This window comes from Bufo bufo, chromosome 9 (genome assembly GCF_905171765.1).
Source record: "Bufo bufo chromosome 9, aBufBuf1.1, whole genome shotgun sequence".
Classification (NCBI taxonomy): domain Eukaryota; kingdom Metazoa; phylum Chordata; class Amphibia; order Anura; family Bufonidae; genus Bufo; species Bufo bufo.
In genome coordinates, this window is record NC_053397.1 from 113,588,469 (window position 1) to 113,615,281 (window position 26,813).

General features: G+C 43.9%; 1 protein-coding gene across 6 annotated transcripts in view; it reads right to left on the reverse strand.

Annotated features, from left to right (window-relative positions):
* Window positions 1–24,628, reverse strand: part of C9H1orf112 (chromosome 9 C1orf112 homolog) — a 605,884-nt gene extending 581,256 nt beyond the window's left edge. For 5 of the 6 annotated variants that reach the window (XR_005774249.1, XM_040407709.1, XM_040407710.1 and 2 more), the window contains exon 1: window positions 24,293–24,628. Coding sequence is in view for 4 of the 6 variants with exons in the window: in XM_040407709.1 (XP_040263643.1) it covers window positions 24,293–24,382 (90 nt within the window). In the remaining 2 variants the exon portion in view is untranslated. Of the gene's footprint in view, window positions 1–24,242; window positions 24,273–24,292 lie in introns of those variants that run through there. The other variant, XM_040407712.1, reaches the window with a different exon arrangement.
* Between the last annotated feature and the right edge of the window lie 2,185 nt (window positions 24,629–26,813).

Below are 26,813 nucleotides of genomic sequence, written 5' to 3' on the forward strand. Positions count from 1 at the left end.
ATTAATGACTTAATTTTTTATATGGATATATTTATATTATTTTCCATTATGTACAGAAATGCTTACATTTATTCATTTTGGAATGATTTAACTCCATAGTATATATCCTTGAAATACCTTTAAAATAGAAAAAAAAATACATATAAGGAGTCACCACTGATTGTGTTAACCATAAAGGGACGTCCTCTCCCTTTCCTTGTGGATTCTGGTGCTACTAGTAGTACTATATGTGAGGATTATTATAGTGGTCCAAGAGAGAATGCTGAGCCCTCTGTGGGAATTAATGGGATACTGACAAGATCTTATAAAACTCCTCCCCTCTCGATCCAACGTCTATACAAGCACCAGTCAATGTTCACACACAGTTTTAGGATCATTCCAAATTGTCCTGTGAAATTATTAGGGAGAAATCTGTTTGTTCTGTTAAGGTTGTAGTTGGGGGATTAGCAAGACGGGACACCTACATGTCACATCCTCAGTTATACCCATTCATGTACCAAAGGCTAATTGTTTTTTATATTTGGAATGCCAACCTCAGGATCCGCTACTTGATCCGGTTGCTCCTGAGGTTTGGGCAAATACTGACCAAGATGTTGGCCTCATCTCTTGTACACCATATAAGGCAATGCTTAAGCCCGGCGCTGCACCTGTTTATATTAAACAATACCCCCTTTCCCCAGAAAAAGAAAAGGGGATTGAGTCTATGTTGATGGGATTCCTAGAGGCAGGGGTTATTGAGGAAATTATTTCCCCCTATAATACACCTATCAACCTAGTGAGAAAGGCTGATAATACCTTTAGGTTTGTCCAGGATCTTAGAGCGGTAAATGCACAGATCATACCCATAGCCCCTGTGGTTGAAGACGTACCATCTCTGCTATCGGCTATTCCTGCCCATGCAGAGTTTTCCTCTGTCATTGGTTTAACCGCCTCCGGACCGCCTAACGCAGGATCGCGTTCCGGAGGCGGCAGCTCCAGGCAGAGTCACGCATCTATGCGTCATCTCGCGAGACGCGAGATTTCCTGCGAACGCGCGCGCGCGTTCACAGGATCGGAAGGTGAGCGAGTGGATCTACAGCCTGCCAGCGGCGATCGTTCGCTGGCAGGCTGTAGATGCGATTTTTTTAACCCCTAACAGGTATATTAGACACTGTTTTGATAACAGCGTCTAATATACTTGCTACCTGGTCCTCTGGTGGTCCCTTTTGCTTGGATCGACCACCAAAGGACACAGGCAGCTCAGTAATAAGTAGCACCAAACAGCAACCCCTTATTAACCCCTGATCACCTCATATAGACTCCCTGATCACCCCCCTGTCATTGATCACACCCCTGTAAGGCTCCATTCAGACATTTTTTTGGCCCAAGTTAGCGGAAATTGTTTTTTTTTTTTTTTTTTTCTGACAAAGTTTCATATTCCACTAACTTGTGACAAAAAAATAAAATCTCACATGAACTCACCATACCCCTCATGGAATCCAAATGGGTAAAACTTCTTCTCACGCTTCAGGGCCCCTAAAATGCCAGGGCAGTATAAATACCCCACATGTGACCCCATTTCGGAAAGAAGACACCCCAAGGTATTCCGTGAGGGGCATATTGAGTCCATGAAAGATTGAAATTTTTGTCCCAAGTTAGCGGAAAGGGAGACTTTGAGAAAAAAATAAAAATAAAATCAATTTCCGCTAACTTGTGCCAAAAAAAATAATTCTATGAACTCGCCATGCCCCTCATTGAAACCTTGGGGTGTCTTCTTTCCAAAATGGGGTCACATGTGGAGTATTTATACTGCCCTGACATTTTAGGGGCCCTAAAACGTGAGAAGAAGTCTGAGATCCAAATGTCTAAAAATGCCCTCATAAAAAAGGAATTTGGGCCCCTTTGCGCATCTAGGCTGCAAAAAAGTGTCACACATGTGGTATCTCCGTACTCAGCAGAAGTTGGGCAATGTGTTTTGGGTTGTCATTTTACATATACCCATGCTGGGTGAGATAAATATCTTGGTCAAATGCCAACTTTGTATAAAAAAAAAAAATGGGAAAAGTTGTCTTTTGCCGAGATATTTCTCTCACCCAGCATGGGTATATGTAAAAAGACACCCCAAAACACATTGCCCTACTTCTTCTGAGTACGGCGATACTAGATGTGTGACACTTTTTTGCAGCCTAGGTGGTCAAATGGGCCCACATTCCAAAGAGCACCTTTCGGATTTCACAGGGCATTTTTTTTACAGATTTTGATTTCAAACTACTTCTCACGCATTAGGGCCCCTAAAATGCCAGGGCTGTATAACTACCCCACAAGTGACCCCATTTTGGAAAGAAGACACCCCAAGGTATTTCGTGAGGGGAATGGCGAGTTCCTAGATTTTTTTTTTTTTGTCACAAGTTAGCGGAAAATGATGATTTTATTTTATTTTTTCCTTACAAAGTCTCATATTCCACTAACTTGTGACAAAAAATAAAAAAACTTCCATGAACTCACTATGCCCATCAAGAAATACCTTGGGGTGTCTTCTTTCCAAAATGGGGTCACTTGTGGGGTAGTTATACTGCCCTGGCATTCTAGGTGCTCCTAATGTATGAGAAGTAGTTTGAAATCAAAATGTGTAAAAAATGCCCTGTGAAATCCAAAAGGTGCTCTTTGGAATATGGGCCCATTTGCCCACCTAGGCTGCAAAAAAGTGTCACACATCTGGTATCGCCGTACTCAGCAGAAGTTGGGCAATGTGTTTTGACGTGTCATTTTACATATACCCATGCTGGGTGAGAGAAATATCTCGGCAAAAGACAACTTTTGCCATTTTTTATACAAAGTTGGCATTTGACCAAGATATTTCTCTCACCCAGCATGGGTATATGTAAAATGACACCCCAAAACACATTGCCCAACTTCTCCTAAGTACGGCGATAACAGATGTGTGACACTTTTTTGCAGCCTAGGTGGGCAAAGGGACCCACATTCCAAAGAGCACCTTTTGGATTTCACATGGCATTTTTTTTTTACACATTTTGATTTCAAACTACTTCTCACACATTAGGGCCCCTAGAATGCCAGGGCAGTATAACTACCCCACAAGTGACCCCATTTTGGAAAGAAGACACCCCAAGGTATTTCTTGATGGGCATAGTGAGTTCATGGAAGTTTTTATTTTTTGTGAAAAGTTAGTGGAATATGAGACTTTATCAGAAAAAAAAAATCATCATTTTCCGCTAACTTGCGACAAAAAATAAAAAGTTCTATGAACTCACTATGCCCATCAGCGAATACCTTAGGGTGTCTACTTTCCGAAATGGGGTCATTTGTGGGGTTTTTCTACTGTCTGGGCATTGTAGAACCTCAGGAAACATGACAGGTGCTCAGAAAGTCAGAGCTGCTTCAAAAAGCAGAAATTCACATTTTTGTACCATAGCTTGTAAACGCTATAACTTTTACCCAAACCATTTTTTTTTTTACCCAAACATTTTTTTTTAAATGAATTTAGAGATTCAATTATATATGGATGTTGTTTTTTTAAAAAAAAATTACAACTGAAAAGTGAAAAATTTCATTTTTTTGCAAAAAAAAAAAAAAAAAAGTAAATTTCGATTAATAACAAAAAAAGTAAAAAAGTCAGCAGCAATAAAATACCACCAAATGAAAGCTCTATTAGCGAGAAGAAAAGGAGGTCAAATTAATTTGGGTGGTAAGTTGCATGACCGAGCAATAAACGGTGAAAGTAGTGTAGTGCAGAAGTGTAAAAAGTGGCCTGGTCATTAAGGGTGTTTAAGCTAGGGGGGCTGAGGTGGTTAAAGAATGCATTTTTTTTCTGTCCCAGTTGACAGAGACACAGCCATTTTTTGCCTTCACATTTAAATTTCGCCAGTATACTTGGTGTAGAATGCCTCAGGGTTATGTAGACTCCCCAGTAGTCTACTCCATTGTCCTCCAAGTTACACTGCGCCCTCGGACTGCCCCTCATTGTTCTGTCCTTCTACAATATGTGGACGATCTCCTCATATGTATTTCTACTCAGGAGGCCTGCCAGGCAGACTGTTAGTTTATTACTGTGGTTATGTGAATGTGGCCACAAAGTTTCTAGGAAGAAATTACAATGGTGTATGGAAAGTGTTGAGTATTTGGGCTCTGTTCTCAGTAAAAGTGAGAGGAAAAACAGCTATGCCAGAATTACCGCCGTACTGGGTCTGCCCCGCCCACAAACCAAAAAAGACATGTTTACCTTTCTTAGCATGATTGGTTACTGCCGCCAATGTATTGCTGATTGTTCCTACTATGATAATATTCTGAGACAAGCCACTAATACTGATATGCCTGACTTCATTAAATGGTCTGATGAAATGTTACAAGCTTTTAGTCATTTAAAATGTGCAATGGTTTCAAGTCCTGGTTTGGGCCTACCCGACTATGGCGTGATGTTTCACTTATTTGCCAGGGACAATTGTAAAACCATGGCGGTAAATTCTGCCCTGTTGCTTTTTTCTCAAAAGTGGTTCCCGTACAGGTTCAGGGCATGCCTGTGTGTCTCAGGAGTTTGGCAGCTTGTGCTATGGTCGCTGAGATGGCCACGCCTATCACCCTAGGTCATCCCACCACTCTGCATACCCCACACAATGTTCAGGCCCTATTGAAGAACATACAGTGGAGGAAATAATTATTTGACCCCTCACTGATTTTGTAAGTTTGTCCAATGACAAAGAAATGAAAAGTCTCAGAACAGTATCATTTCAATGGTAGGTTTATTGTAACAGTGGCAGATAGCACATCAAAAAGAAAATCGAAAAAATAACTTTAAATAAAAGATAGCAACTGATTTGCATTTCATTGAGTGAAATAAGTATTTGAACCCCTACCAACCATTAAGAGTTCTGGCTCCCACAGAGTGGTTAGACACTTCTACTCAATTAGTCACCCTCATTAAGGACACCTGTCTTAACTAGTCACCTGTATAAAAGACACCTGTCCACAGAATCAATCAATCAAGCAGACTCCAAACTCTCCAACATGGGAAAGACCAAAGAGCTGTCCAAGGATGTCAGAGACAAAATTGTAGACCTGCACAAGGCTGGAATGGGCTACAAAACCATTAGCAAGAAGCTGGGAGAGAAGGTGACAACTGTTGGTGCGATTGTTCGAAAATGGAAGGAGCACAAAATGACCATCAATCGACCTCGCTCTGGGGCTCCACGCAAGATCTCACCTCGTGGGGTGTCAATGGTTCTGAGAAAGGTGAAAAAGCATCCTAGAACTACACGGGAGGAGTTAGTTAATGACCTCAAATTAGCAGGGACCACAGTCACCAAGAAAACCATTGGAAACACATTACACCGCAATGGATTAAAATCCTGCAGGGCTCGCAAGGTCCCCCTGCTCAGGAAGGCACATGTGCAGGCCCGTCTGAAGTTTGCCAATGAACACCTGAATGATTCAGAGAGTGACTGGGAGAAGGTGCTGTGGTCTGATGAGACCAAAATATAGCTCTTTGGCATTAACTCAACTCGCTGTGTTTGGAGGAAGAAAAATGCTGCCTATGACCCCCAAAACACCGTCCCCACCGTCAAGCATGGGGGTGGAAACATTTTGCTTTGGGGGTGTTTTTCTGCTAAGGGCACAGGACAACTTATTCGCATAAACGGGAAAATGGACGGAGCCATGTATCGTGAAATCCTGAGCGACAACCTCCTTCCCTCTGCCAGGAAACTGAAAATGGGTCGTGGATGGGTGTTCCAGCACGACAATGACCCAAAAAATACAGCAAAGGCAACAAAGGAGTGGCTCAAGAAGAAGCACATTAAGGTCATGGAGTGGCCTAGTCAGTCTCCGGACCTTAATCCAATCAAAAACCTATGGAGGGAGCTCAAGCTCAGAGTTGCACAGAGACAGCCTCGAAACCTTAGGGATTTAGAGATGATCTGCAAAGAGGAGTGGACCAACATTCCTCCTAAAATGTGCGCAAACTTGGTCATCAATTACAAGAAACGTTTGACCTCTGTGCTTGCAAACAAGGGTTTTTCCACCAAGTATTAAGTCTTTTTTTGTTAGAGGGTTCAAATACTTATTTCACTCAATGAAATGCAAATCAGTTGCTATCTTTTATTTAAAGTTATTTTTTCGATTTTCCTTTTGATGTGCTATCTGCCACTGTTACAATAAACCTACCATTGAAATGATACTGTTCTGAGACTTTTCATTTCTTTGTCATTGGACAAACTTACAAAATCAGTGAGGGGTCAAATAATTATTTCCTCCACTGTACATACAGAACATATGTCAGCACAAAGACTGAGTGGATATGAAGTTTTGTTGCTATCTAATCCTCAACTTCATATCAAATACTCAGCACCCACATTCGGTCCAATGGCTATACTGAATGCCCTACTTGGCTACAAGGGAAAGCAGGATGATTTGCCTCCTCCCCCTGCATGTACTGAACTTATAAATGAACATACCTTACCTAGGCCTGACAGTCCACACCCATTGAAGGGGCACCTGATATTTTTGTGGATGGATCCTGTTCTCGTCCTAATGACAACACTTATCATGCAGGATACGCTGTGGTTCAGCTCCCTGATGTTATACTGGAATCGAATCCTATACCTTTTCAGTCAGCCCAAGCAGCTGAACTGATTGCCCTCAATAGAGCTTGTTGTCTTTTTGAGGGGAGAGATGTAAATGTTTACACAGATTCCAAATATGCCTTTGGGGTTGTACATGATCATGGGGTAGTCTGGCAGAGGAGAGGCTTCATAGCTGCAGATGGGAGGCAAATCTCACATTCCACCCTAGTACATGATCTCCTGTCCGCCATCCAATTACCAAGCAAAGTTGCTATTATCCATTGTAAGGCACATACTGGTCTCCAAACGCATATAGCTAAAGGGAATTCTCTAGCTGATCAGGCAGCAAAAGAGGCTGCCATTAGAATGGCAGCAACGGTTCAAATGCCCTCCCCAGTTCCAGACATTGTCAGTAAGGGTAATCTATTGCTAAGCCTCCAGGATTTGGCTACCAGTAGTGACAAAATAGAATGGCAGTCGGTAGGTGCAGTACAAGACCCTGATACAGGTCTTATCTGCAAAGGGGGGAAACCATGTATCCCAGTTGCAAGCGCCCCGATTTTAATTGCACAATATCATGGGTCTTGGCCATAGGGGGCCACAGGCAACCACTGACCTCAGTCGGAGAGATTTTTTATACCAAGTCTTAGATCAAAAGGTACAATCTTATGTTTCACGGTGTATTATATGTCTCAGAAACAACCCAAATTATTCAAAGAAGGCCCAACACCAGCATCTGAATTACCCGACTTCGCCATTCACTCACTTACAAATTGACTTCGCCCATATCCCAAAGACAGGAAGAAAGCAGGAGTATGCCCTTGTAATTGTGGATATGTTCTTTAAATGAAGGTTTTTCCTACTACCAATGAAACCACAGAAATTGTGGTAAGAATTTTGTTACAAGAGATCATCCCCAGATGGGGGTGTCCTGTTCAAATTAACTCAGATAATGGCCCACCTTTTGCATCTAGGGTATGTAAGGAGCATTCCAAAGCCCTCAGGATTGACTGGAAGTTCCACCTCCCTTATCACTCACACAGTTCCGGGGAAGTAGAATAGAACAATTAAAGAAAAAATAAGGAAAATTACTGGAGGCACATTCACCAATTGGAAAAAGTTCTTGCCTATAGCCCTAGCAGAAATTAGGATGCAGCCTAATAAGAATACTGGTTATTCACCCTTTAAAGTCTTAATGGGAAGACCCTTCCCAACCCCTTGGGGTCCAAAGGCCGCCGTGATAGAAAAAGGGGATGAAGTAGTACAGGCAGAATATGTGAGGAAACTTGTAGAAACTTTAGATCAAATTGAACGAGATGTTGCTTGTGCCTCTCCTTTCTCTCCACAGGAACCTAGGCATCCTTTCCAACCAGGAGACGTGGTGATAGTCCAGCGCCTGGCAAAAGGACGAAAACAGACTGAGTTCCCGCTTGGACCACCCACCTGAGTGGTAGCAGTCACCAAAACAGCAATTCTCACAGAAGAGGCTCCAATTTGAATTCACGCTAGCAGAGTGAAAAGGGTCACTGAGGCTTCTTCTCCGGTGACGGACAAAGACAAAGAGGGTGAAGCAGTTGTGAAATCTATGAACAAAGAGGGGAGCTCAGAAGAAGTTTCCCTGAAAAGTGGCTTGCCACAGGCTGAAGATGATGACCCCAAAATATTCTGGGAGATTTGTTTGTCTGCCGATAATTATTAATATTTGTGTTTTCTTGCCAGTCTGGCTTATTACTACATGTATTTATCACCCAGAGGAGATGAGTTTTTTCTGCGGTGCACCAAATAATCAGTCAGTATATAAAAGAGCTCAGGAGCAAGATCCCTTTGCTCCCGTCCCCCTTTTATTCTGAACAGAATAGTATAGTCAGGATGGCAAATGCCCTAAATGTTAGTTCATTGTGCCTTAAAGACTTACAGAGCCCACGGGATCTTATACAAACATGTGTTATTGCTGTGCCTACACCCGATGAATCCCTCCTAGAAGTCTGGTCGATGGCTAACAATACACAATCTTTTATTCCCTTGTGTGAGCAGGGATAATATTAGAATAATTACTATTAATGTGACTACAGCAGAGACTTGTTTTACATTCCTGCTGTTATTGGAGGTCCCTGTGCGTTATCCCGGCTGACTTTGGCCCTTCCCAGGCAACCCCCTCAGGAGAGCTTACAGATCGGTTACCAAGACTTTATCAGAAAACTGTGACTCTACTTTACCCCTTCTCAGCCGTGCAGAATATACAAGTTTGGGCGCCTCTATATTAGAAGTGCCTGGACTGGCTATATATAATACTCGTACTATAAATTTTATTGCATGTGACTTAAATCTCTGAAACATACCTCTATCGCCTTATCAGACATGCTTTTAGATCTACAAGGCGTAAGAGGAGCAGTGCTAGAGACTAGATTTGCTGTGGATTATCTGTTACTTAAACATAATATAGGATGTCAAGATTTTAAAGGAATGTGTTGCTTTACTTTATCTGACCATTCCAGATCAATCCAGTCCCATATTCAAGCCTTACATGAAATTGCCAATAATATCAAGAAGGATGTTGATTCATCCTCTTGGTGGGACTGGTTATTGAGCTGGCTGCCGGATTTGAGTTGGTTAAGAACATTATTTATCAGTATTATAATTATAATTGCTTCCTAGATTATCATATGTTGTTGTATCCAATGTATCCCTTCACTCATACAGATTTTTGTGTAATGTGTCCAAAACCCACAGATCCTGGACAATCATATGCAACTTACCTCTCTATGAGAGAAAGAAGATAAGTCATATCCATGACTTAGAGGGGATTGAAGGGTTAAATAGAATAAGCTATATGATCTGTATGAATGACAGGATGTTGGGCGACATCATACTAGAGGGTGAATGTATTTACATTAGCCTTATTTCAATATAAGGAATTGTATTTACTCAGCACCATTGTATATGTGAACCACATCTGTTTCCTGTATGTATGTATAAGAAGCCATATTCTCAAAAAAAAAAAAAATCTGAGCTGTTTCTAAGACCATACTGTGTGTGTGAGTGTGTCATTGACATAGCTCTCCAGGGGCCTGTCATTGGGGATGAAGGAGGAATCAGGGTGCAAACAGAAGCAGATCCCTTTCAATCACTGATCAATTATCTTTCTTACCAAATAGGTTTTCATTAACTATCAAAAAACCTCTGGTATGTACAAACTATTCCCTATTTTATATATACTATATACTATGTTTTACTTTTCAAAAATAGTGATTGGTCGTACTTTATATAAAATAGGATTATCTTTGGTCACACTATACATGAAAGAGGATCAGTTTGGAGAATTCTAGACATATGATGTTTTTACCTATTTCCTTACTTTTATATACCCATGTGTACTCTCTAAATATAATATATTCATTTATACTATTTTTATGGATCTATATAAATATATTTTCTCGCATATGCATTTTATTTATATGTATGATCTATTTACCCAGGCATTTCCGCATGTCTATTTTATTTATATGTATGACATTCTCCTGTCAATAATAATATTGTTATGATCTTTATTTTTAATTTTTCCCTTAAACTTCTTTATGTTTATTGTCATATATTTTGTACATGTACCTTTGGTGTGTTTTTTAGACTTGATAAAGGGGTCAGAAGTACCCCAAAACGCGTTGTCTACCAATAAACCTGAAAATTGCAAATTACCCAGTTGTGATAGTGTGCCTCCTACTGTCCATACGTTCGACCGGAAAAGTCAAGCGTCCTTTCTTCTCATTACTACTGTCTAACCCGTGTGGTGGGGTGGCTCCCACCCAAGGGATTTGGATATATCTGGGCTGCACCAACTGTGAACCATTTACATACAGCCTCTACTGGGGTTGCACCCAATTAGGTGCACCCTGAATAGGTGAGCATACCTAAAAAAAAATTGTATAGTGGATTACCCACTTATTGAACATATTCATCCTATGAGAGCCTCCCTCTACCCTCTGGCCATCATTTGCCGAATGATGATAATGAGGCAGTGACTACATATGCAAATCAGCATGCATCTGGCAATTTGCGCAAGGGACTCAGAGGGACTCCTTGCCTTCATCACCACTGCATACTGACACAGTATTGCAGGGTCATCTGTATCATCTTCGTCATCATCTTCTAACTCCTCCTGCTCCTCTCCTGTCACTTGGGCAGATAAACCACCTAGTTCTGCATTGAATTCCTGGGTGTTTTTGTCCTCCTCCTGTGCCAGTTCAGCCTCCACAGGGCTCAGATGGCAATGAGATGTAGGTGCCATGTCTTCTGTCCCCTCATCAGTCAGATTTATCAGTATCCCCTCCAGGATAGAGTGGAATGCCATCATTCATCCAGTAGTCGTGGCGACTGACAACTAAAGTGGCCTAAGCAAATGGCATATGTCAAGCATGAGCTGCCACTGTCTAACGTCAAAGTTACACCAGGGAGTAGACCTGTGTCTGCATCATCAAGAAATCGGTCAGGGGTTTCCTCTGCTGATACAGTTGGTCCAAGATGTGGAGTGTGGAATTCCAACATGTGGAAACGTTGCATATGAGGCGATGTAGGGGGAACACCACTGTGCCTTTGCAGCTCCATATTGAAGATGTGCTCCATGCAGAGCACATTGGTCAGCCCTCACTGTTGAATATGGCATTTTATTCCCACCACTATGTGCTTGCTGTCTGCCGCTGTCTTTATGAACCTTCCGGCCAAAAAGAGCTTCATTCGAGTCCAGAAGACGATAGTGTCTTACAAATGTATTTGCACTTGACCAGGTTGCAGCCCTACAGATCTGGTCAAGTGAGACACCTCCTTTTTCAGCCCAAGAGGAGGCCGTGGCCCTAGTGGAATGGGCTTTAAAGGCTCCAGGGCTGGGTTTGCCCTGTATAACATAGCAACACTTAATGGTGGATCTAATCCATCTAGCTATGGAGGATTTAGAGAGCTTCTTCCCTTTATTTTTTCCTGAGAACTGTATTAGGAGATTATTATCCGTCCTAAATGCTTTGGTAGACTCAAGATATTGAATGACAGTATTTCTAACATCTAAGACGCATTTTATCGCCTGACCCTGTATCTTCAGACCCGGTGATAGAGGGTAGGAATATTTCCTGGTCCCAGTGGAAGGATGAGACCACCTTAGTGAGGAACCCTGGGTCGAGCGTCAGACGAATGTGATCTTCGTTGATTTGGAGATATGGTTCCTTGCAGGAAAGGGCTTGAAGTTCTCCAATACATCTGGCTGAGGTTATTGCTATCAGGAAAGCGGTTTTTAGGGAAAGGTGCTTTAAAGAGATATCTGACAGCGGCACAAAGGGAGGTTTTGTTAAACCCTCTAGGACGATGTTTAGGTCCCAAGTTGGAGCCCTAGATCTTAGAGTGGGTCTTAATCTGATTGCTGCTCTGATGAATCTCCTGACCGATCTGTGATTGGCTAGGCTGCAGTCATAGAAGGTGCCAAGAGCCGATATTTGTACTTTCAGGGTACTAGGTCTCAATCCTAATTCCAAGCCATTCTGAAGGAAATCTAGAATTTTATTGATGGGAAGAGAGGTGGTGTCTGGGTGATCCACCCCCTAACCAGTATTTTTTCTAGATTTTTAGGTAGATGGAAGATGTAACCTTTTTTCTACTGGCCCTGAGTGTGAGGATCACTATCTGAAAGGCCTCTATTTCTTAAGGTCTCGCTCTCAGGATCCAAACGGCTAGTCTGAATATTTTTGGGTCGGGATGTAGAAGAGGGCCCTGGACCAGCATGTCTCTCTGAAAGGGGATCTCCCAAGGATCTTCCAACGATAGCTGTTTCAGAGTAGAAAACCAACTCCTCTTTGGCCATAGGGGGGCTATCAGGATGAGAGTGGTTGGTCCTCCTAGGAACTTCTGGATGACTCAAGGTATTAGAGGTATTGGAGGAAATGCGTATGCTAGTCTCCATCTCCAGTGTATTGACAGGGTGTCTATCGCCCAAGGTCCGTCCTCTGGATTTAGGGAGCAAAAGAGCTCTACCTGAGTGTTTCGTCTGGAAGCGAATAAGTCTATTTCGGGCTGACCCCATCTTTCGGATATCTTCTGAAAGATTTCCCTGTTCAGGGACCATTCTCCTGGATCTATTCTTTCTCTGCTCAGGTAGTCTGCTACTGTATTTTCACATCCTTTCAAGTGGATGGCGGAGAGCAATAAGGTGTTCTTTTCTGCCCAAGAGAAGATTCTTTTTGCCACTCCTCCAAGCAAGCATGACTTTGTCCCTCCTTGGTGCCTCAAATATGCCACCGTTGTGGTGTTGTCGGACAGTATCTTTAAGTGTTGACCCTTTAGTAGGTCTTCTCATTTTGTTATCGTCTCGAGGACAGCATACAGTTCTCTGTAGTTGGATGACCTTCTTATGTCTTCTGGCCAAATATCCTGAAACAGATGGTCTCCTATTTTGGCTCCCCAGCCCTCGAGACTTGCATCCATTATTACCTGAACCACAGGATGGATCCGCCACTCTAGACCTCCAAGTAGTCTTTTTTTGCTTCCACCAGTTGAGATCCGTTTTCACAGACTGTGGTATCCATATTCTTCTGTCTAGGTCTACCCGTTTTCCATTCCATTCTCTTAGAATCCAACTCTGGATTATCCTCGTGTGGCTCTGGCACCAAGGGACTGAGGGTATGCAGGCAGTTAGGCTTCCTAGTAAGCTCATGGCTTTCCTGATGGAGAATCTGTGAGAACTCTGAAACATCCTGATTTTCTCTATCAGCACCGCTGTTTTGTCCTGAGGAAGAAAGGTTTTTAGTAAGGTTGAGTGCAGTTCTACCCCTAGGAACCTTATTCTTCTGGATGGAGTAAGTGTGGATTTTGTTATGTTTATAATCCAACTGAGAAGCTTTAGAATCTCTGAAAACCTTTGAGTTGCCGATAGGTTTTCTTCTTCTGTTCTGCCCAGAATCAGGAAAACGTTGAGGTATGGGATAATCATTATACCTTCTCGGCGAAGATAAGCCACCATTTCTACCATGATTTTTGAGAAAATTATGGGTGCCGAGGAGATGCCGAATGGAAGGGCGATGTACTGAAAGTGGTGGATCGAACCGTCCACCCCCTTTAGTGCGAACGGTAAATATTTTTGAGAGAGATGATGAATAGGGATATGGTAGTATGCGTCTTTGAGGTCAATCGACGACATAAATGCCCCTTTTTGGATGAGAGGAATTGTGGATGGGATGGTTTCCATCCTGAATTTCCTGTACAGAATGGATCTGTTTAAAGGCTTTAGATTTATTATGGTTTGAAAAGACTGGTCTGGTTTTTTTTACTAGAAAGAGGTTGAAATAGAATCCTCTCCTCTCTTCTAGTACTGGGACCTTTTGAATTACACCTAGATCTAGAAGGTCTCGGACACCCTGCCATATCTTTGGTAGTTCTGTTCTGTGCCGAGATACAGAATCTTCTTGGGGGGACTGATGTGAATTCTATCTTGTAACCCTGGGAGATTACGTTTAGAACCCAGGGATTTGAGGTGATTTGTTCCCATGAGGATAGAAAACCAGTCTGCCCCCCTACTCTGGCGTCATTGTTTGGGCTGTCTGTTTTGGGGATTGAGGATGAAGCCTCTTCCTCTTCCCCCTTTAGGGTAGCTCCATTCCTTTACCCCTGTAAGATCTTTGTTGAGGCTGAAACTGACGAAAGGGCTTCTTTTTAGTTTCCTTCTCCGGAAAACACTTTATCTTATCAGCAGCTCTATCTAGAATTTTATCTAGAGTGGGCCCGAATACAAATTCGAATAGAGCAGAGCTTGGCTTTGGATGATTTGTCCCCTGACCAGGCTTTCATCCATAGTGCCCGCCGGGCTGCATTAGAGAAAGCAGCTTCTTTTGCTGAAAAACGGATGGATTCCGCGGAAGCATCTGCTAAGAATGCTGTGGCGGATCGGAGGAGTGGGATAGAATCCCTAATCTCTTCTCTAGAAGTATTTTTTAGGTGTTAGTCACGTTCTCCTAGCCAGATATACATGGCCCTGAACATCACAGACTCCCAGGATCTTTTCAGGAGCCCATCCGCTTTTCGATCCATCGGATCACCCAGCTGAGAGGAGTCCTTCTGATAGGGGATCCTCGTTAGGTATCTGTCTAGATGTGACGGAGGCTTCTTCCACATCCTCGGCATCAGAGGAGGAAATAACAGAGTTTGCATTTCTTGGGAGGGTTGGGGTTACTGGCGGGAGCCGACATAGTAGCCAAAGATGATTTAATCTCGTCCAAAATAAAATATTTCATTTCTGTAAGAATATCTGGTTGTTCTTTTCAGATTTCTGCCGTGCAGGATCTGCACAGCCTTTTTCTGTAATTTTCGGGGAGCCTTTTGGAGCACGCATTGCATTTTAGGAGTCTCACTTTAGTTTTAGACTCTTTAGTGCCCTGGAAGTGAGGGAGCAAAATTTGAAATACAACCCCCCCGGAGGGGACTCACGGTACTGATGGCCGAAGGATCGGAGCCTTCCTGGCGTAGGTGCCTCAGACATCGTGGTGCTTGCAGGCGAGGGCTGACTGGAACCGCGATTCTTTTGAATCTCCCCCGGCGTCTGACGTCATCCAGCTGCGCCCCGAGCTGTCGGCGTGTGCCTGTGCCGCACCAGCCCTCTTAAAAGGTACGTGCGCCGCGCAGCCCGCTTCCTAATGCGCCGCACCTACTCCCCCGGCCGGTCACATGTTTTCCAGTGAGGAGGACGCCAAGTGCAGCGTGCGAGCCACCCCGTGAAGCCGGCACCCCAGACTGCTTCCCGATAGAAGGAAGGGGGTCTAGAGGTAAGGAAGGACCGCAGGCCTCAGCATAAGCCGAGACGAGGGTCCTTGTTGCTCCATGCTGTCCAGCCTTAGCCCGTGCCGCGGGAGGACAGCAGGAGATTCCTGTAAAATAATAAAGTTACTACCCCCCTGATAGGAGGGCTCTCTCCACATGTTGGCACCTGTAGGGGCAGGAAAGCACTGAGGAGGTGGAGGGGTGGGAGGAATTTAAACTCTCTTTATGTGTTCCTGCCCCTACAGAGGTCAAGGGTCAATCTCAATGTGGGCCGTTATGGTGGATGAAATGGAAAAAAAACGTTATGTCTATGTGATAGTGCTATAGCTCAGGCTACTTTCACACTGGGGGGGGGGGGGGGGATCTGCAAAAACACTTCCGTTACAATAATACAACCGCATGCATCCGTCATTAACGGATCCGGTTGTATTATGTCTTATATAACCATGACAAATCAATCTTGAACACCAGTGAAAGTCAATAGGGGACGGATTCGTTTTCTATTGTGTCAGAGAAAACGAATCCGTCCCCATTGACTGATATTGTGTGTCAGGACGGATTCGTCTTGCTCCGCACCACATCGCGGACAGAAAAACACTTTTTTTTTTCTTCTTTTATGAAAAAAGAGAGTTTGCCTCTTTTTTTTTTTTTATCTTCCAGGAAGTTCTTTTTAGTATCTTTTGCTTTTTCCTGAATTTTTCCTAATTCTTTTCCGGACAATAATTTCCCATAAAATGGAATATTACACAACCTGACCTTGGAGCCAACATCACCCAACCATGACTTTGGCAAATAATGCTAGGAGAGCATTGAGGCTAAAGCTGTAGTCCTAGCAGTAAGGCCTCATGCACACGGCCGTGCCGTTCTTGCGCAAAAAACGGACAAGCGCAAACAAGAATAGGACATGTTATATTTTTTTAACGGGCCCGCGGAACGGAGCCACGTATGCGGAGAGCACACGGAGTGCTGTCCGCATCTTTTGCGACCCCATCGAAGTAAATGGGTCCGCATCCGAGCCGCCGAAACGGCGGCTTGGAGGCGGACCCAAGCAACGGTAGTGTGCATGAGGCCTAAGTCTAACTGATTCTGCCATAGCATCAGATAAAAAGTCAACTGCTTTTAATAAAGGGGGAAAGCCTTTTTTTTTTTAAACCGATTTGATACATATCAAAATTACGTGACTCATCTCAGGGACAGGACTCATCTCAGGTTAATTTTAATATGTATCAAATCGGTTTTTTTACACAATAAAAGCACACAGAGCTATGGGGACTGGGTATTGTGGATGTGCTAGCGGCCATCTAGCAAACCATGTCCTCAGCTCTATACACAAAATCCCGGTGACAGGTTCCCTTTAACTTCAAAGGGGCTATGGAAGCACCAGGAACTACGCCGAGATCCACACACCAGCAATCCACATTTGAAACTGAAGCTCTAAACCGCACAGCACTGTGGGAGAAGCAACAATAAATAAGGAAGGTTAAATGACCACATTAGCAACACCTGAAGCAAGGGGTGTGGCCATTATCAGAAACAACACAGCCGCCTATTGATCCACAAGGAAAACCAGTCAGATCAAACCACGTGTTGCCAGTCTCACTGATCTCCTTCCACCTGTCGTGGGAACGTTCGTGACATTTGCCTCAGATCACCCCCCAGCAGCCCCATATTGTCTCACGTTTTATAAAATAAAATACTCACCTCTCCTGCTCTGGACGCTGCCGCTCCAATGTTCCAGCGCTCTTCTTCCTCCTCCTCCGTCGGCTGAGTTGTGATCTAACGCGTACAGCGTGAGGTCACAGAGCGCCATAACGCTGTGTGCAGCCACAGCACCAGTGAGTCCGCAACAACAAAAGACCAGGAAGACCACGGAAAACAACTGTGGTGGATAATCGAAGAATTCTTTCCCTGGTGAAGAAAACACCCTTTACAACAGTTGGTCAGATCAAGAACACTCTCCAGGAGGTAGGTGTAAGTGTGTCAAAGTCAACAATCAAGAGAAGACTTCACCAGAGTGAATACAGAGGGTTCACCACAAAATGTAAACCATTGGTGAGCCTCAAAAACAGGAAGGCCAGATTAGAGTTTGCCAAACGACATCTAGAAAAGCCTTCACAGTTCTGGAGCAACATCCTATAGACAGATGAGACCAAGATCAACTTGTACCAGAGTGATGGGAAGAGAAGAGTATGGAGAAGGAAAGGAACTGCTCACCACCACCTTATCAGTGAAGCGTGGTGGTGGTAGTGTCATGGCGTGGGCATGTATCATCAATGGAACTGGTTCTCTTGTATTTACTGATTATGTGACTGCTGACAAAAGCAGCAGGATGAATTCTGAAGTGTTTCGGGCAATATTATCTGCTTATTAGGGATCGACAGATTATCGGTTTTACCGATATTATCGGCCGATATTCAGGATTTTAACCGTTATCGGTATCTATTTTGCCAATATTCTGATAACGTATTGGGAACACAGATCGCGCTGCTGTCAGCGCTCTCCGTGTTCCCTCAGCAGCACAGGGGAGAAAGAAGCAGTGTCTCCCTCCCCCTGTGCTGCTACCACTGCAGCCAGTGAGAGGAAGGAGGACAAGAGGAGGGGCTATGGCCGCTGCGCCACCAATGAAGAGAAATCTCTCATTAATTCATATATAGGAGGCGGGAGCTGGCTGCAGAATCACATAGCCGGCTCCCGGCCTCTATGAGCGGTAGCTGCGATCTGCGGTAGTTAACCCCTCAGGTGCCGCGGATCGCAGCTACCGCGGCACCTGAGGGGTTAACTACCGCAGATCGCAGCTACCGCTCATAGAGGCCGGGAGCCGGCTATGTGATTCTGCAGCCAGCTCCCGCCTCCTGTATATGAATGAATGAGAGATTTCTCTTCACTGGTGGCGCAGTGCGCCTCCCCAATACCCCCCAGTATTAATCATTGGTGGCGCAGAGCGCCCCCCATCCCAGTATTAAAAACATTGGTGGCGCAGTGCGCCCCCCCACCCAAGCCCCCCCTAGTATTAATCATTGGTGGCAGTGGCCACAGGATCCCCTCTCCCCTGCTCCTCCGATCGGAGCCCCAGCAGTGTACTCCTGGAAATCCGATCGGTTACCAAGGCAGCCAGGACGCTATTGAAGCACTGGCTGCCATGTTCAGAGCAGCAGGGACAGAGTGAGCTCCTATTCACCCTGATAGAGATCTATCAGGGTGAATAGGACAAGGGCTCTAGTCCCTAAGGGGGCTAAAAGTTAGTAAAAAAATGAATAAAATAAAAATATTAAGTATAAATGAAAAAGAAAGATTTACAAAAAAAATAAAAAATAAAATACACGTTAACAATAAACATTAATTTTCAGCAGATTTGTGTAGGAAATTATTTTTTTTCAAAAATAAAAATTCCCAGAATATCGGTATAAATTATCGGCTATCGGCCTGAAAGTTCACAAATTATCGGTATCGGCCCTAAAAAAATCTATATCGGTCGAACCCTACTGCTTATATTCAGCCAAATGCTTTAGAACTCATTGGATGGCGCTTCACAGTGCAGATGGACAATGACCCAAAGCATACTGCAAAAGCAACCAAAGAGTTTTTTAAGGGAAAGAAGTGGAATATTATGCAATGGCCAAGTCAATCACCTGACCTGAATCCGATTGAGCATGCATTTCACTTGCTGAAGACAAAACTGAAGGGAAAATGCCCCAAGAACAAGCAGGAACTGAAGACAGTTGCAGTAGAGGCCTGGCAGAGCATCGCCAGGGATGAAACCCAGCGTCTGGTGATGTCTATGCATTCTAGACTTCAGGCTGTAATTGACTGCAAAGGATTTGCAACCAAGTATTAAAAAGTGAAATTACTTTTGGTCCCTTAACAAGTGGGAGGCACATATGCAAACTGTTGTCATTCCTACACCGATCACCTGATTTGGATGTAAATACCCTCAAATTAAAGCTGACAGTCTGCAGTTAAAGCACATCTTGTTTGTTTCATTTCAAATCCATTCTGGTGGGATATACAGCCAAAAATTTTAGAATTGTGTCGATGTCACTAGATTTATGGACCTGACTGTATACTGATTATCTCAGATCTAGATCAACTGTGGAGAGACAGACAGAGAGACAGACAGACAGACAGAGAGACAGGCAGAGAGACAGACAGAGAGACAGACAGAGAGACAGGCAGAGAGACAGAGAGACAGACAGAGAGACAGACAGAGAGACAGACAGAGAGACAGACAGACAGAGAGACAGACAGACAGAGAGACAGACAGACAGAGAGACAGACAGACAGAGAGACAGACAGACAGAGAGACAGACAGACAGAGAGACAGACAGACAGAGAGACAGACAGACAGAGAGACAGACAGACAGAGAGACAGACAGACAGAGAGACAGACAGACAGAGAGACAGACAGAGAGACAGACAGACAGAGAGACAGACAGACAGACAGACAGACAGAGAGACAGACAGACAGACAGACAGACAGACAGAGAGACAGACAGAGAGACAGACAGAGAGACAGACAGAGAGACAGACAGAGAGACAGACAGAGAGACAGACAGAGAGACAGACAGAGAGACAGACAGAGAGACAGACAGAGAGACAGACAGAGAGACAGACAGAGAGACAGACAGAGAGACAGACAGAGAGACAGACACAGCTTGATTACACTCACTGCCAAGCTGACAGATGGCTCCATGCACTCCCCAGGTTCTGACATGGCTGTGGGTTGGGAGCTTGGAGGAAAGAGTTGAAGGCTCAAAAGGTATCTGAACGTCGGTCAGAGGGCGACTTCAGCCTTGACCAGCGCAACCGATTTTTCAGCTAATCAGCACACCACACGCTGTGACATCATCAGCAAGGCATAGAAAAAAAAAGGGGGAGCGTAGCAGCACATCAAAAAACAGCCTTATTGTGGTGGTGCCCGCAGTGTTGGGTGCCAGTCCGAAGCACCCCCAGCAACAGCAAATTTCAAAGTAGACCGCGGCACTCAAGTCTTTATTAGTCCAAAATTTATTAACCATAAAAAAGTGACATTTCGACCAGTGTGGTCTTTTTCAAGCAAAAACGTTTCTTAATTACCGCTGAATCTTAGTGACATCACAGGGGCAGTCACACTTGACAGTGTTGAATGCTTCTATTTCGGGGTTAATTATATTCATTGGTGGCGCAGTGGTCACAGACCCCCGGCCCCACCCTCCTCAGTATATATTCATTGGTGGTGCAGTGGCCAACATGTCACCCACCCTCCTCAGTATTATAATAATTGATGGTGCAGTGGATGGTGCATGCTGCAGTATTTTGTCTGGTCAAATACCATACAAGGAACAGAAGACCTCCTGATGCATACTGAACGGATTACTTTCCATTCAGAATGCATTAGGATAAAACTGATGCGTTTTTTTCCGGTATTGAGACCCTTTACCGGATTTCAATACCAGAAAAGAATAATGCTAGTGTGAAAGTACCCTTACGGATCCAGTTGTATTATCTTTAAAAAACCCAAGACGGATCCATCATGAACTCCATTGAAAGTCAATGGGGGACGGATCCGTTTTCTATTGTGTCAGAGAAAACGGATCCATCCCCATTAACTTGCATTGTGGGTCATGCCGGATCAGTCTTGCTCCGCATCCCAGGACGCAAAGCAAACCACAGCATGCTGCGGTTTGCTCTCCGGTAGGGGAACCGAACGGAATGTATTTTGGAGCATTCCGTTCTGTTCAGTTTTGTCCCCATTCATTGTCAATGGGGACACAACAGAAGCGTTTTTTCCGGTATTGAGACCCTATGACTGATCTCAATACCGGAAAATATTAACGCTAGTGCGAATGTAGCTTTAGTTAAGGTGCTGCTACCAGTCATGGATTTCCTGTTTCTTGGAAGGGGTATAAAACAAATGGGTATCAAAAAAAGGAAATAACAAAAACAAAGACAGGTGTACTCTGTGGTCTTAATAACCCTCACACTGGTGTAAAATTGAGAGATTAGCCAACATATCCTGCTTGGAGGACATGTCTGAGCCCAAGCAAATATACCTGCAGTTATTGTGCATTTTCTTCCAGCAAAGGGAAAAGTCACACACAGTAAAACTAAGGAGAAGGTGAGGTGTTTTTCCCCCCTGGCAGTGACGCTCTCCACTGTCATTGGATCGCGGCACAGCCAGGGAGAAGGAGACGCCCATTGAGAAATCCTGGCGTCTCCCCCTCCCTGTACCAATGCTCATTATTACCATACTAAGCGGGGAAACTACAGGGGAACACAGCGGGGCCACAGGAGCGATATTTAAAAAAAAAAAATCAGGCATGGTGGCAGCATCAGCGGAGAGTAAGGTATTTATCTCAATTAATAAAAAAACATGAAAGGTCCTCTTTAACTTCATTCTCGGGGTCAGTGCAATTACACAGATACCAAATTTGTATAGTTCATCTTGTGTTTTAATACTTTTAAAAAAAATACCTTTCTAAAAAATAAAAAAAAATTCTTTGGGAAAGGGGTGGTGATTTTAACTTTTATATTTTTTTCATAGGTTATATTCGGACTTTTTTTTTTTTTTAAAGGGAACCTGTCACCTCCCAAAACCATCCTAAGCTGCCAGCTGTACCTGCGTGTAGCCAGCAGCGTGTTTCTGATGATGCCTTTCTTCCTGAAGGCAGATGCAGCAAAAGTACTGAAAACGTTTTATCCCCTGCCCGGCGCGCTTCTCCACACATGCTTGAAGTCACGGTGGCAGCGGCCTCCTTGCTTCAAGTCACAGTAACCAGGCCCCCTTCCCTGCTCCTTCGCTGTGACTGACAGCGCTTATGCACGAGAGTTCGGCTGCCTTTTCCGAACAGCCGGCTGTCAGTCACAGCGAAGGGGCAGAGAAGGGGGCGTGGTTACTGTGACTTGAAGCAAGGAGGCCGCTGCCTCCTTGACTTCAAGCATGTGTGGAGAAGCGCGCCGGGCAGGGGATAAAACGTTTTCAGTACTTTTGCTGCATCTGCCTTCAGGAAGAAAGGCATCATCAGAAACACGCTGCTGGCGGCTTGGGATGGTTTTGGGAGGTGACAGGTTCCCTTTAAGTCACCCTAGGTCACTATAACAAGCAATCGTTAGATTACCAATTTTATCTTGTGATAGATATTTATCAATCACAGAACAGCACTCACTGGGGAACAATCACTAAGACCAGCTTTTCACGCCGGTCTTAGTTTCCCCCTGCGCTAACGTAAGATTATCTAATTTATGATAATTGAGTCCTTGCACCTGTTGTAGTTTTTCATTATTATTTGCGTCTGTTTCCAGACGTACATACAAGTAAATTTGCTGGGGCTAGAATCCTGCCCCTGACACTACCCGGACACGCCACAGCCCCCCTCATGCCCAACCGGTGGACATAGCGTAAAACCGGCCGTGCAACTAAATATTGTTTCAGGTTAAAAAAGGGACTTGCAACTATTTTAGGCATAAAATAGTCGCAAGTCCCTTAGTAAATGTGCCCCGCTATATTTCCATACAGATTATTATCATTATTCCAGTGACTCAGGCTATCACTGGCATATAAGAGCTTCCCCGATCTCAGGCGGGGGAGGCTGTTATGCGTGCGGGAAACATGTAGCTCCTGCATTTTCACCACTCAGATGGTGTGGCGAAATTCGACCACGCCATCTCAAGATTTAAATTTCTGCGAATGGCCACAAGTTTGAAACAGCTGATGCACGCGCCTGAATAGAAGACAGGGAGGCATCGGGGACGGACGGCGCATGCGCAATTCACTTACGGGATCGCGCTGCTACTGAGACCAACGGCGCATGCGCCGCCAGTACAAGCGCGGTCCCGGCGACTGAGCCGGGTGTCAGTTTCACTAGTTAGAGGAGGGGTTAGGGCAGGGGAGGTACAGCCCGGAGTGAGGGAAGGGCTACCCCCTTGACTTCCACCGTGACTGCAGGAGCTGGAGACAAGGACTTTATAAGTCGTTTTTTTCATCACTATACATCCCAGGAAAGCGGGACAAGAATGCATTTAAACAGAATGAGCATAATCTATAAGGTACTGGTAATAGTTTATTAGGTGAAATCCTGGTGAAAAGTTCGCTTTAAAGTGATGACTTCCTCCGTACATGGATGTTTTCTTCCAGCAAAGAGAAAACACAGCAAAACTGAATTACCGGTACATTAAATACAAAATACTATTAGTAAAATAAAGGTTATTTAAGTTTCTTGTGTGTTTTCTCCTTTGCTGGAAAAAAACCGCACTATAACCAATACACTATTTTTGGTGTGATTTTTTTTTTTGCCACACCCAAAATTCAGCATAGCCACGATGTGTGGATGTGTGGCAGCACCCTAAACTTGCCCAAATCTCACCATGAATGGCTATGTTCACACCTGTGACAAAGGCTCCATTAGCATGCAGCGCTGTTTTTCCACCTAGGCAGAGCCCAATGGGGCCTTATTATAAGGCCTCATTCAGAGGGCTACAATATGGGAGCATTTTAGCTTCTGTATTACCTACACAATTCCTGGCCACACCAAGGGTAATGAACAGGGCTAGACAACAACATTTTGTCAATGATAGTCTATGGTGTCACGCTGGGACTGCAAAACGACAGTAGCAAAAACTCCATCTAAGATGGATTTTTCTGCGACTGTCGCGTCGCAGTACGACACCATAGACTATCATTATAAAAAAATGGCGCGCGTTAGCCCTAGCCTAACAGTAGAAGTCCCAATGATAGTGCTAGTTTGGGTCCTTAGACCCATAGCTGGCCAGGATTTCCATCTGAACAGATTACAATGAGACGACATTATGGTAACAGAGGGCTACGTTTGGTTCCTGGGGAAAAAAAAAAGACCTGGCACGGGCTTACTACTGGACTGAGCCTTGCAATGTCTGAGGTCCACTACAACATGCATTTCTAACGTGACCTACTGTGACTGCAGATAACCCGGAAAGGCAGTGTATCACGATATGAAGGATATAAAAAGTTTAGGTAGTGCTGTCGGCAGCTCTCGCTGACACATCTCATGATTCCATCCGCTCATTTCTTCAAGCAGATCTACTTGAGACATGTTGAACTGTTAGCAATCGATATAATCAGCAACAAACTCTCAAACTTTGCGCGTCCATCAAAGCTATCGCAGACCCAGAGGAAATCTCGCGGTAACACAGGCCAAACCTCCTTGGCCACCAGCCAGCGTTCTGAAGAATGTGGTTACTGAGCTTTTCAGATGCAGCGGCTCGAAATCCTGACGTTTATTTTACCTCTCCTTAGTCTAGTGACTGAACCGCAAGTCCTGTAATAGAAGTCAAGCGCTGACTGTCGTGACTAGAATGGAGTTGCTCCTGGTAGGTATGATGTCATTGGAAGAGGCGGAGTCTCGTCATCCATGGGGGGCGGGGCCTCATGATTTGCAGGAGATTCTTCTTGTCAGTATGTGGATGTGGATGGCAACAATGATTGTCCTTTTTGGGGGTCATTTTGCAGGGGCTGAAGGGAGCAGGAGTGATCATTGTACTGGAGACTGTATGTTAGAGGCATCTGAAGAGAGATTTACATGGGGCTGAAGGCAGGGAGTTGCTAAAGGCAGGGGGAATTATCTATTTTACATGAGTCTGGAGGGGCTGAAGGCAGGGGGAGTGATGTATTTTACATGGGACTGTATGCAGGGGGAGTAATGAATTTTACATGGGACTGTATGCAGGGGGAGTAATGTATTTTACATGGGACTGTATGCTGGAGGGGCTAAAGGCAGGGGATGTGATGTATGTTACATGGGACTGTATGCTGGAGGGGCTAAAGGCAGGGGATGTGATGTATGTTACATGGGACTGTATGCTGGAGGGGCTAAAGGCAGGGGATGTGATGTATTTTACATGGGACTGTGTGCTGGAGGGGCTGAAGGCAGGGGATGTGATGTATGTTACTTGGGACTGTGTGCTGGAGTTGATAAAGGGGATGTTTTTTACATGGGACTGTGTGCTGGAGTTGCTCCTGGTAGGTTCACTCTAGACAGTTCACTAGTAGTTTGACTAGAATGTATAGGCCCCCCAGAGTGTTTCACATGGGGGCAATGACACAATTTTTGTTAGCATTTTAGGTTGTCTTTTTGCCTCCCTTCTCTTTCCCCCTTTTTTCTCTTGTTTTTCTCGCCACTTTTATTATTTTAGAATTACCTCAAGATGAAGTTTGATTCCAGTATTGGCTGTTTTTATCTGGATTTACCTGTGTGTGGAATGATATCTTAGGACCTTCGCTGATTGGTGCATGGCACTGGGGGAGATTTCCTGGTCACTGATTTGTTGTTGAGTCAGTGGCGGGAAAATGTTCGTCTTTAAACAGAATATTATTTTTCCATTTTTTGTGACGGACACTTTGATAATCCAAGTAGCTATTGCAGTCTACTTTCTTAACCCCTTAGAGACTGGGCTCATTTTCACCTTAAGGACCAGGCCATTTTTTGCAAATCTAACCAGTGTCACTTTATGTGTGAATAACTTTAAAACACTTTTACTTATCCAGGCCATTCTGAGATTGTTTTTTCGTCACATATTCTACTTCATGACACTGGTAAAATGGAGTAAAAAAAATTCATTTTTATTTATAAAAAAATACCAAATTTACAAAAAATGTGGAAAAATGTGCAAATTTCTAAGTTTCAATTTCTCTACTTCTATAATACATAGTAATACCTACAAAAATAGTTATTAATTTACATTCCCCATATGTCTACTTCATATTAGGATCATTTTGGGAATGACATTTTATTTTTTGGGGATGTTAAAAGGCTTAGAAGTTTAGAAGCAAATCTTGAAATTTTTCAGAAATTTTCAAAAACCCACTTTTTAAACGACCAGTTCAGGTCTGAAGTCACTTTGTAAAGCTTACATAATAGAAACCACCCAAAAATGATGGCATTCTAGAAACTACACCCCTCAAGGTATTCAAAACTGATTTTTACAAACGTCGTTAACCCTTTAGGTGTTCCACAACAGTTAATGGCAAATGGAGATAAAATTTCAGAATTTAGATTTTTTTGCAAATTGTCCAATTTAATAAATTTTTTCCAGTAATAAAGCAAGGGTTAACAGTAGAGTTGAGCGGACACCTGGATGTTCAGGTTTAACGGGTTCGGCCGATCTTCAGAAAAAAGTTCGAGTTCGGGACCCGAACTCGAACCGAACTTGACCCCGAACCCCATTGAAGTCAATGGGGACCCGAACTTTTGAGCACTAAAATGGCTGTAAAAATGTCATGGAAAGGGCTAGAGGGCTGCAAATGGCGTAAAAATGTGGTTAAGACCATGGCAAGTGCTCTGCAAACAAATGTGGATAGGGAAATGACTTAAAATAACATAAAATAAGTAAAAAAAATTATAATAATCTTGATCTAGGAGAACCAGGTCCATATGGAGAAGGAGGTTGAGAAGGCGGTGGATGTGGCGGTGTAGGTGGAAGTGGCAGTGAAGGTAGCCTACACTGCTTTTAAATTTATTTATATTT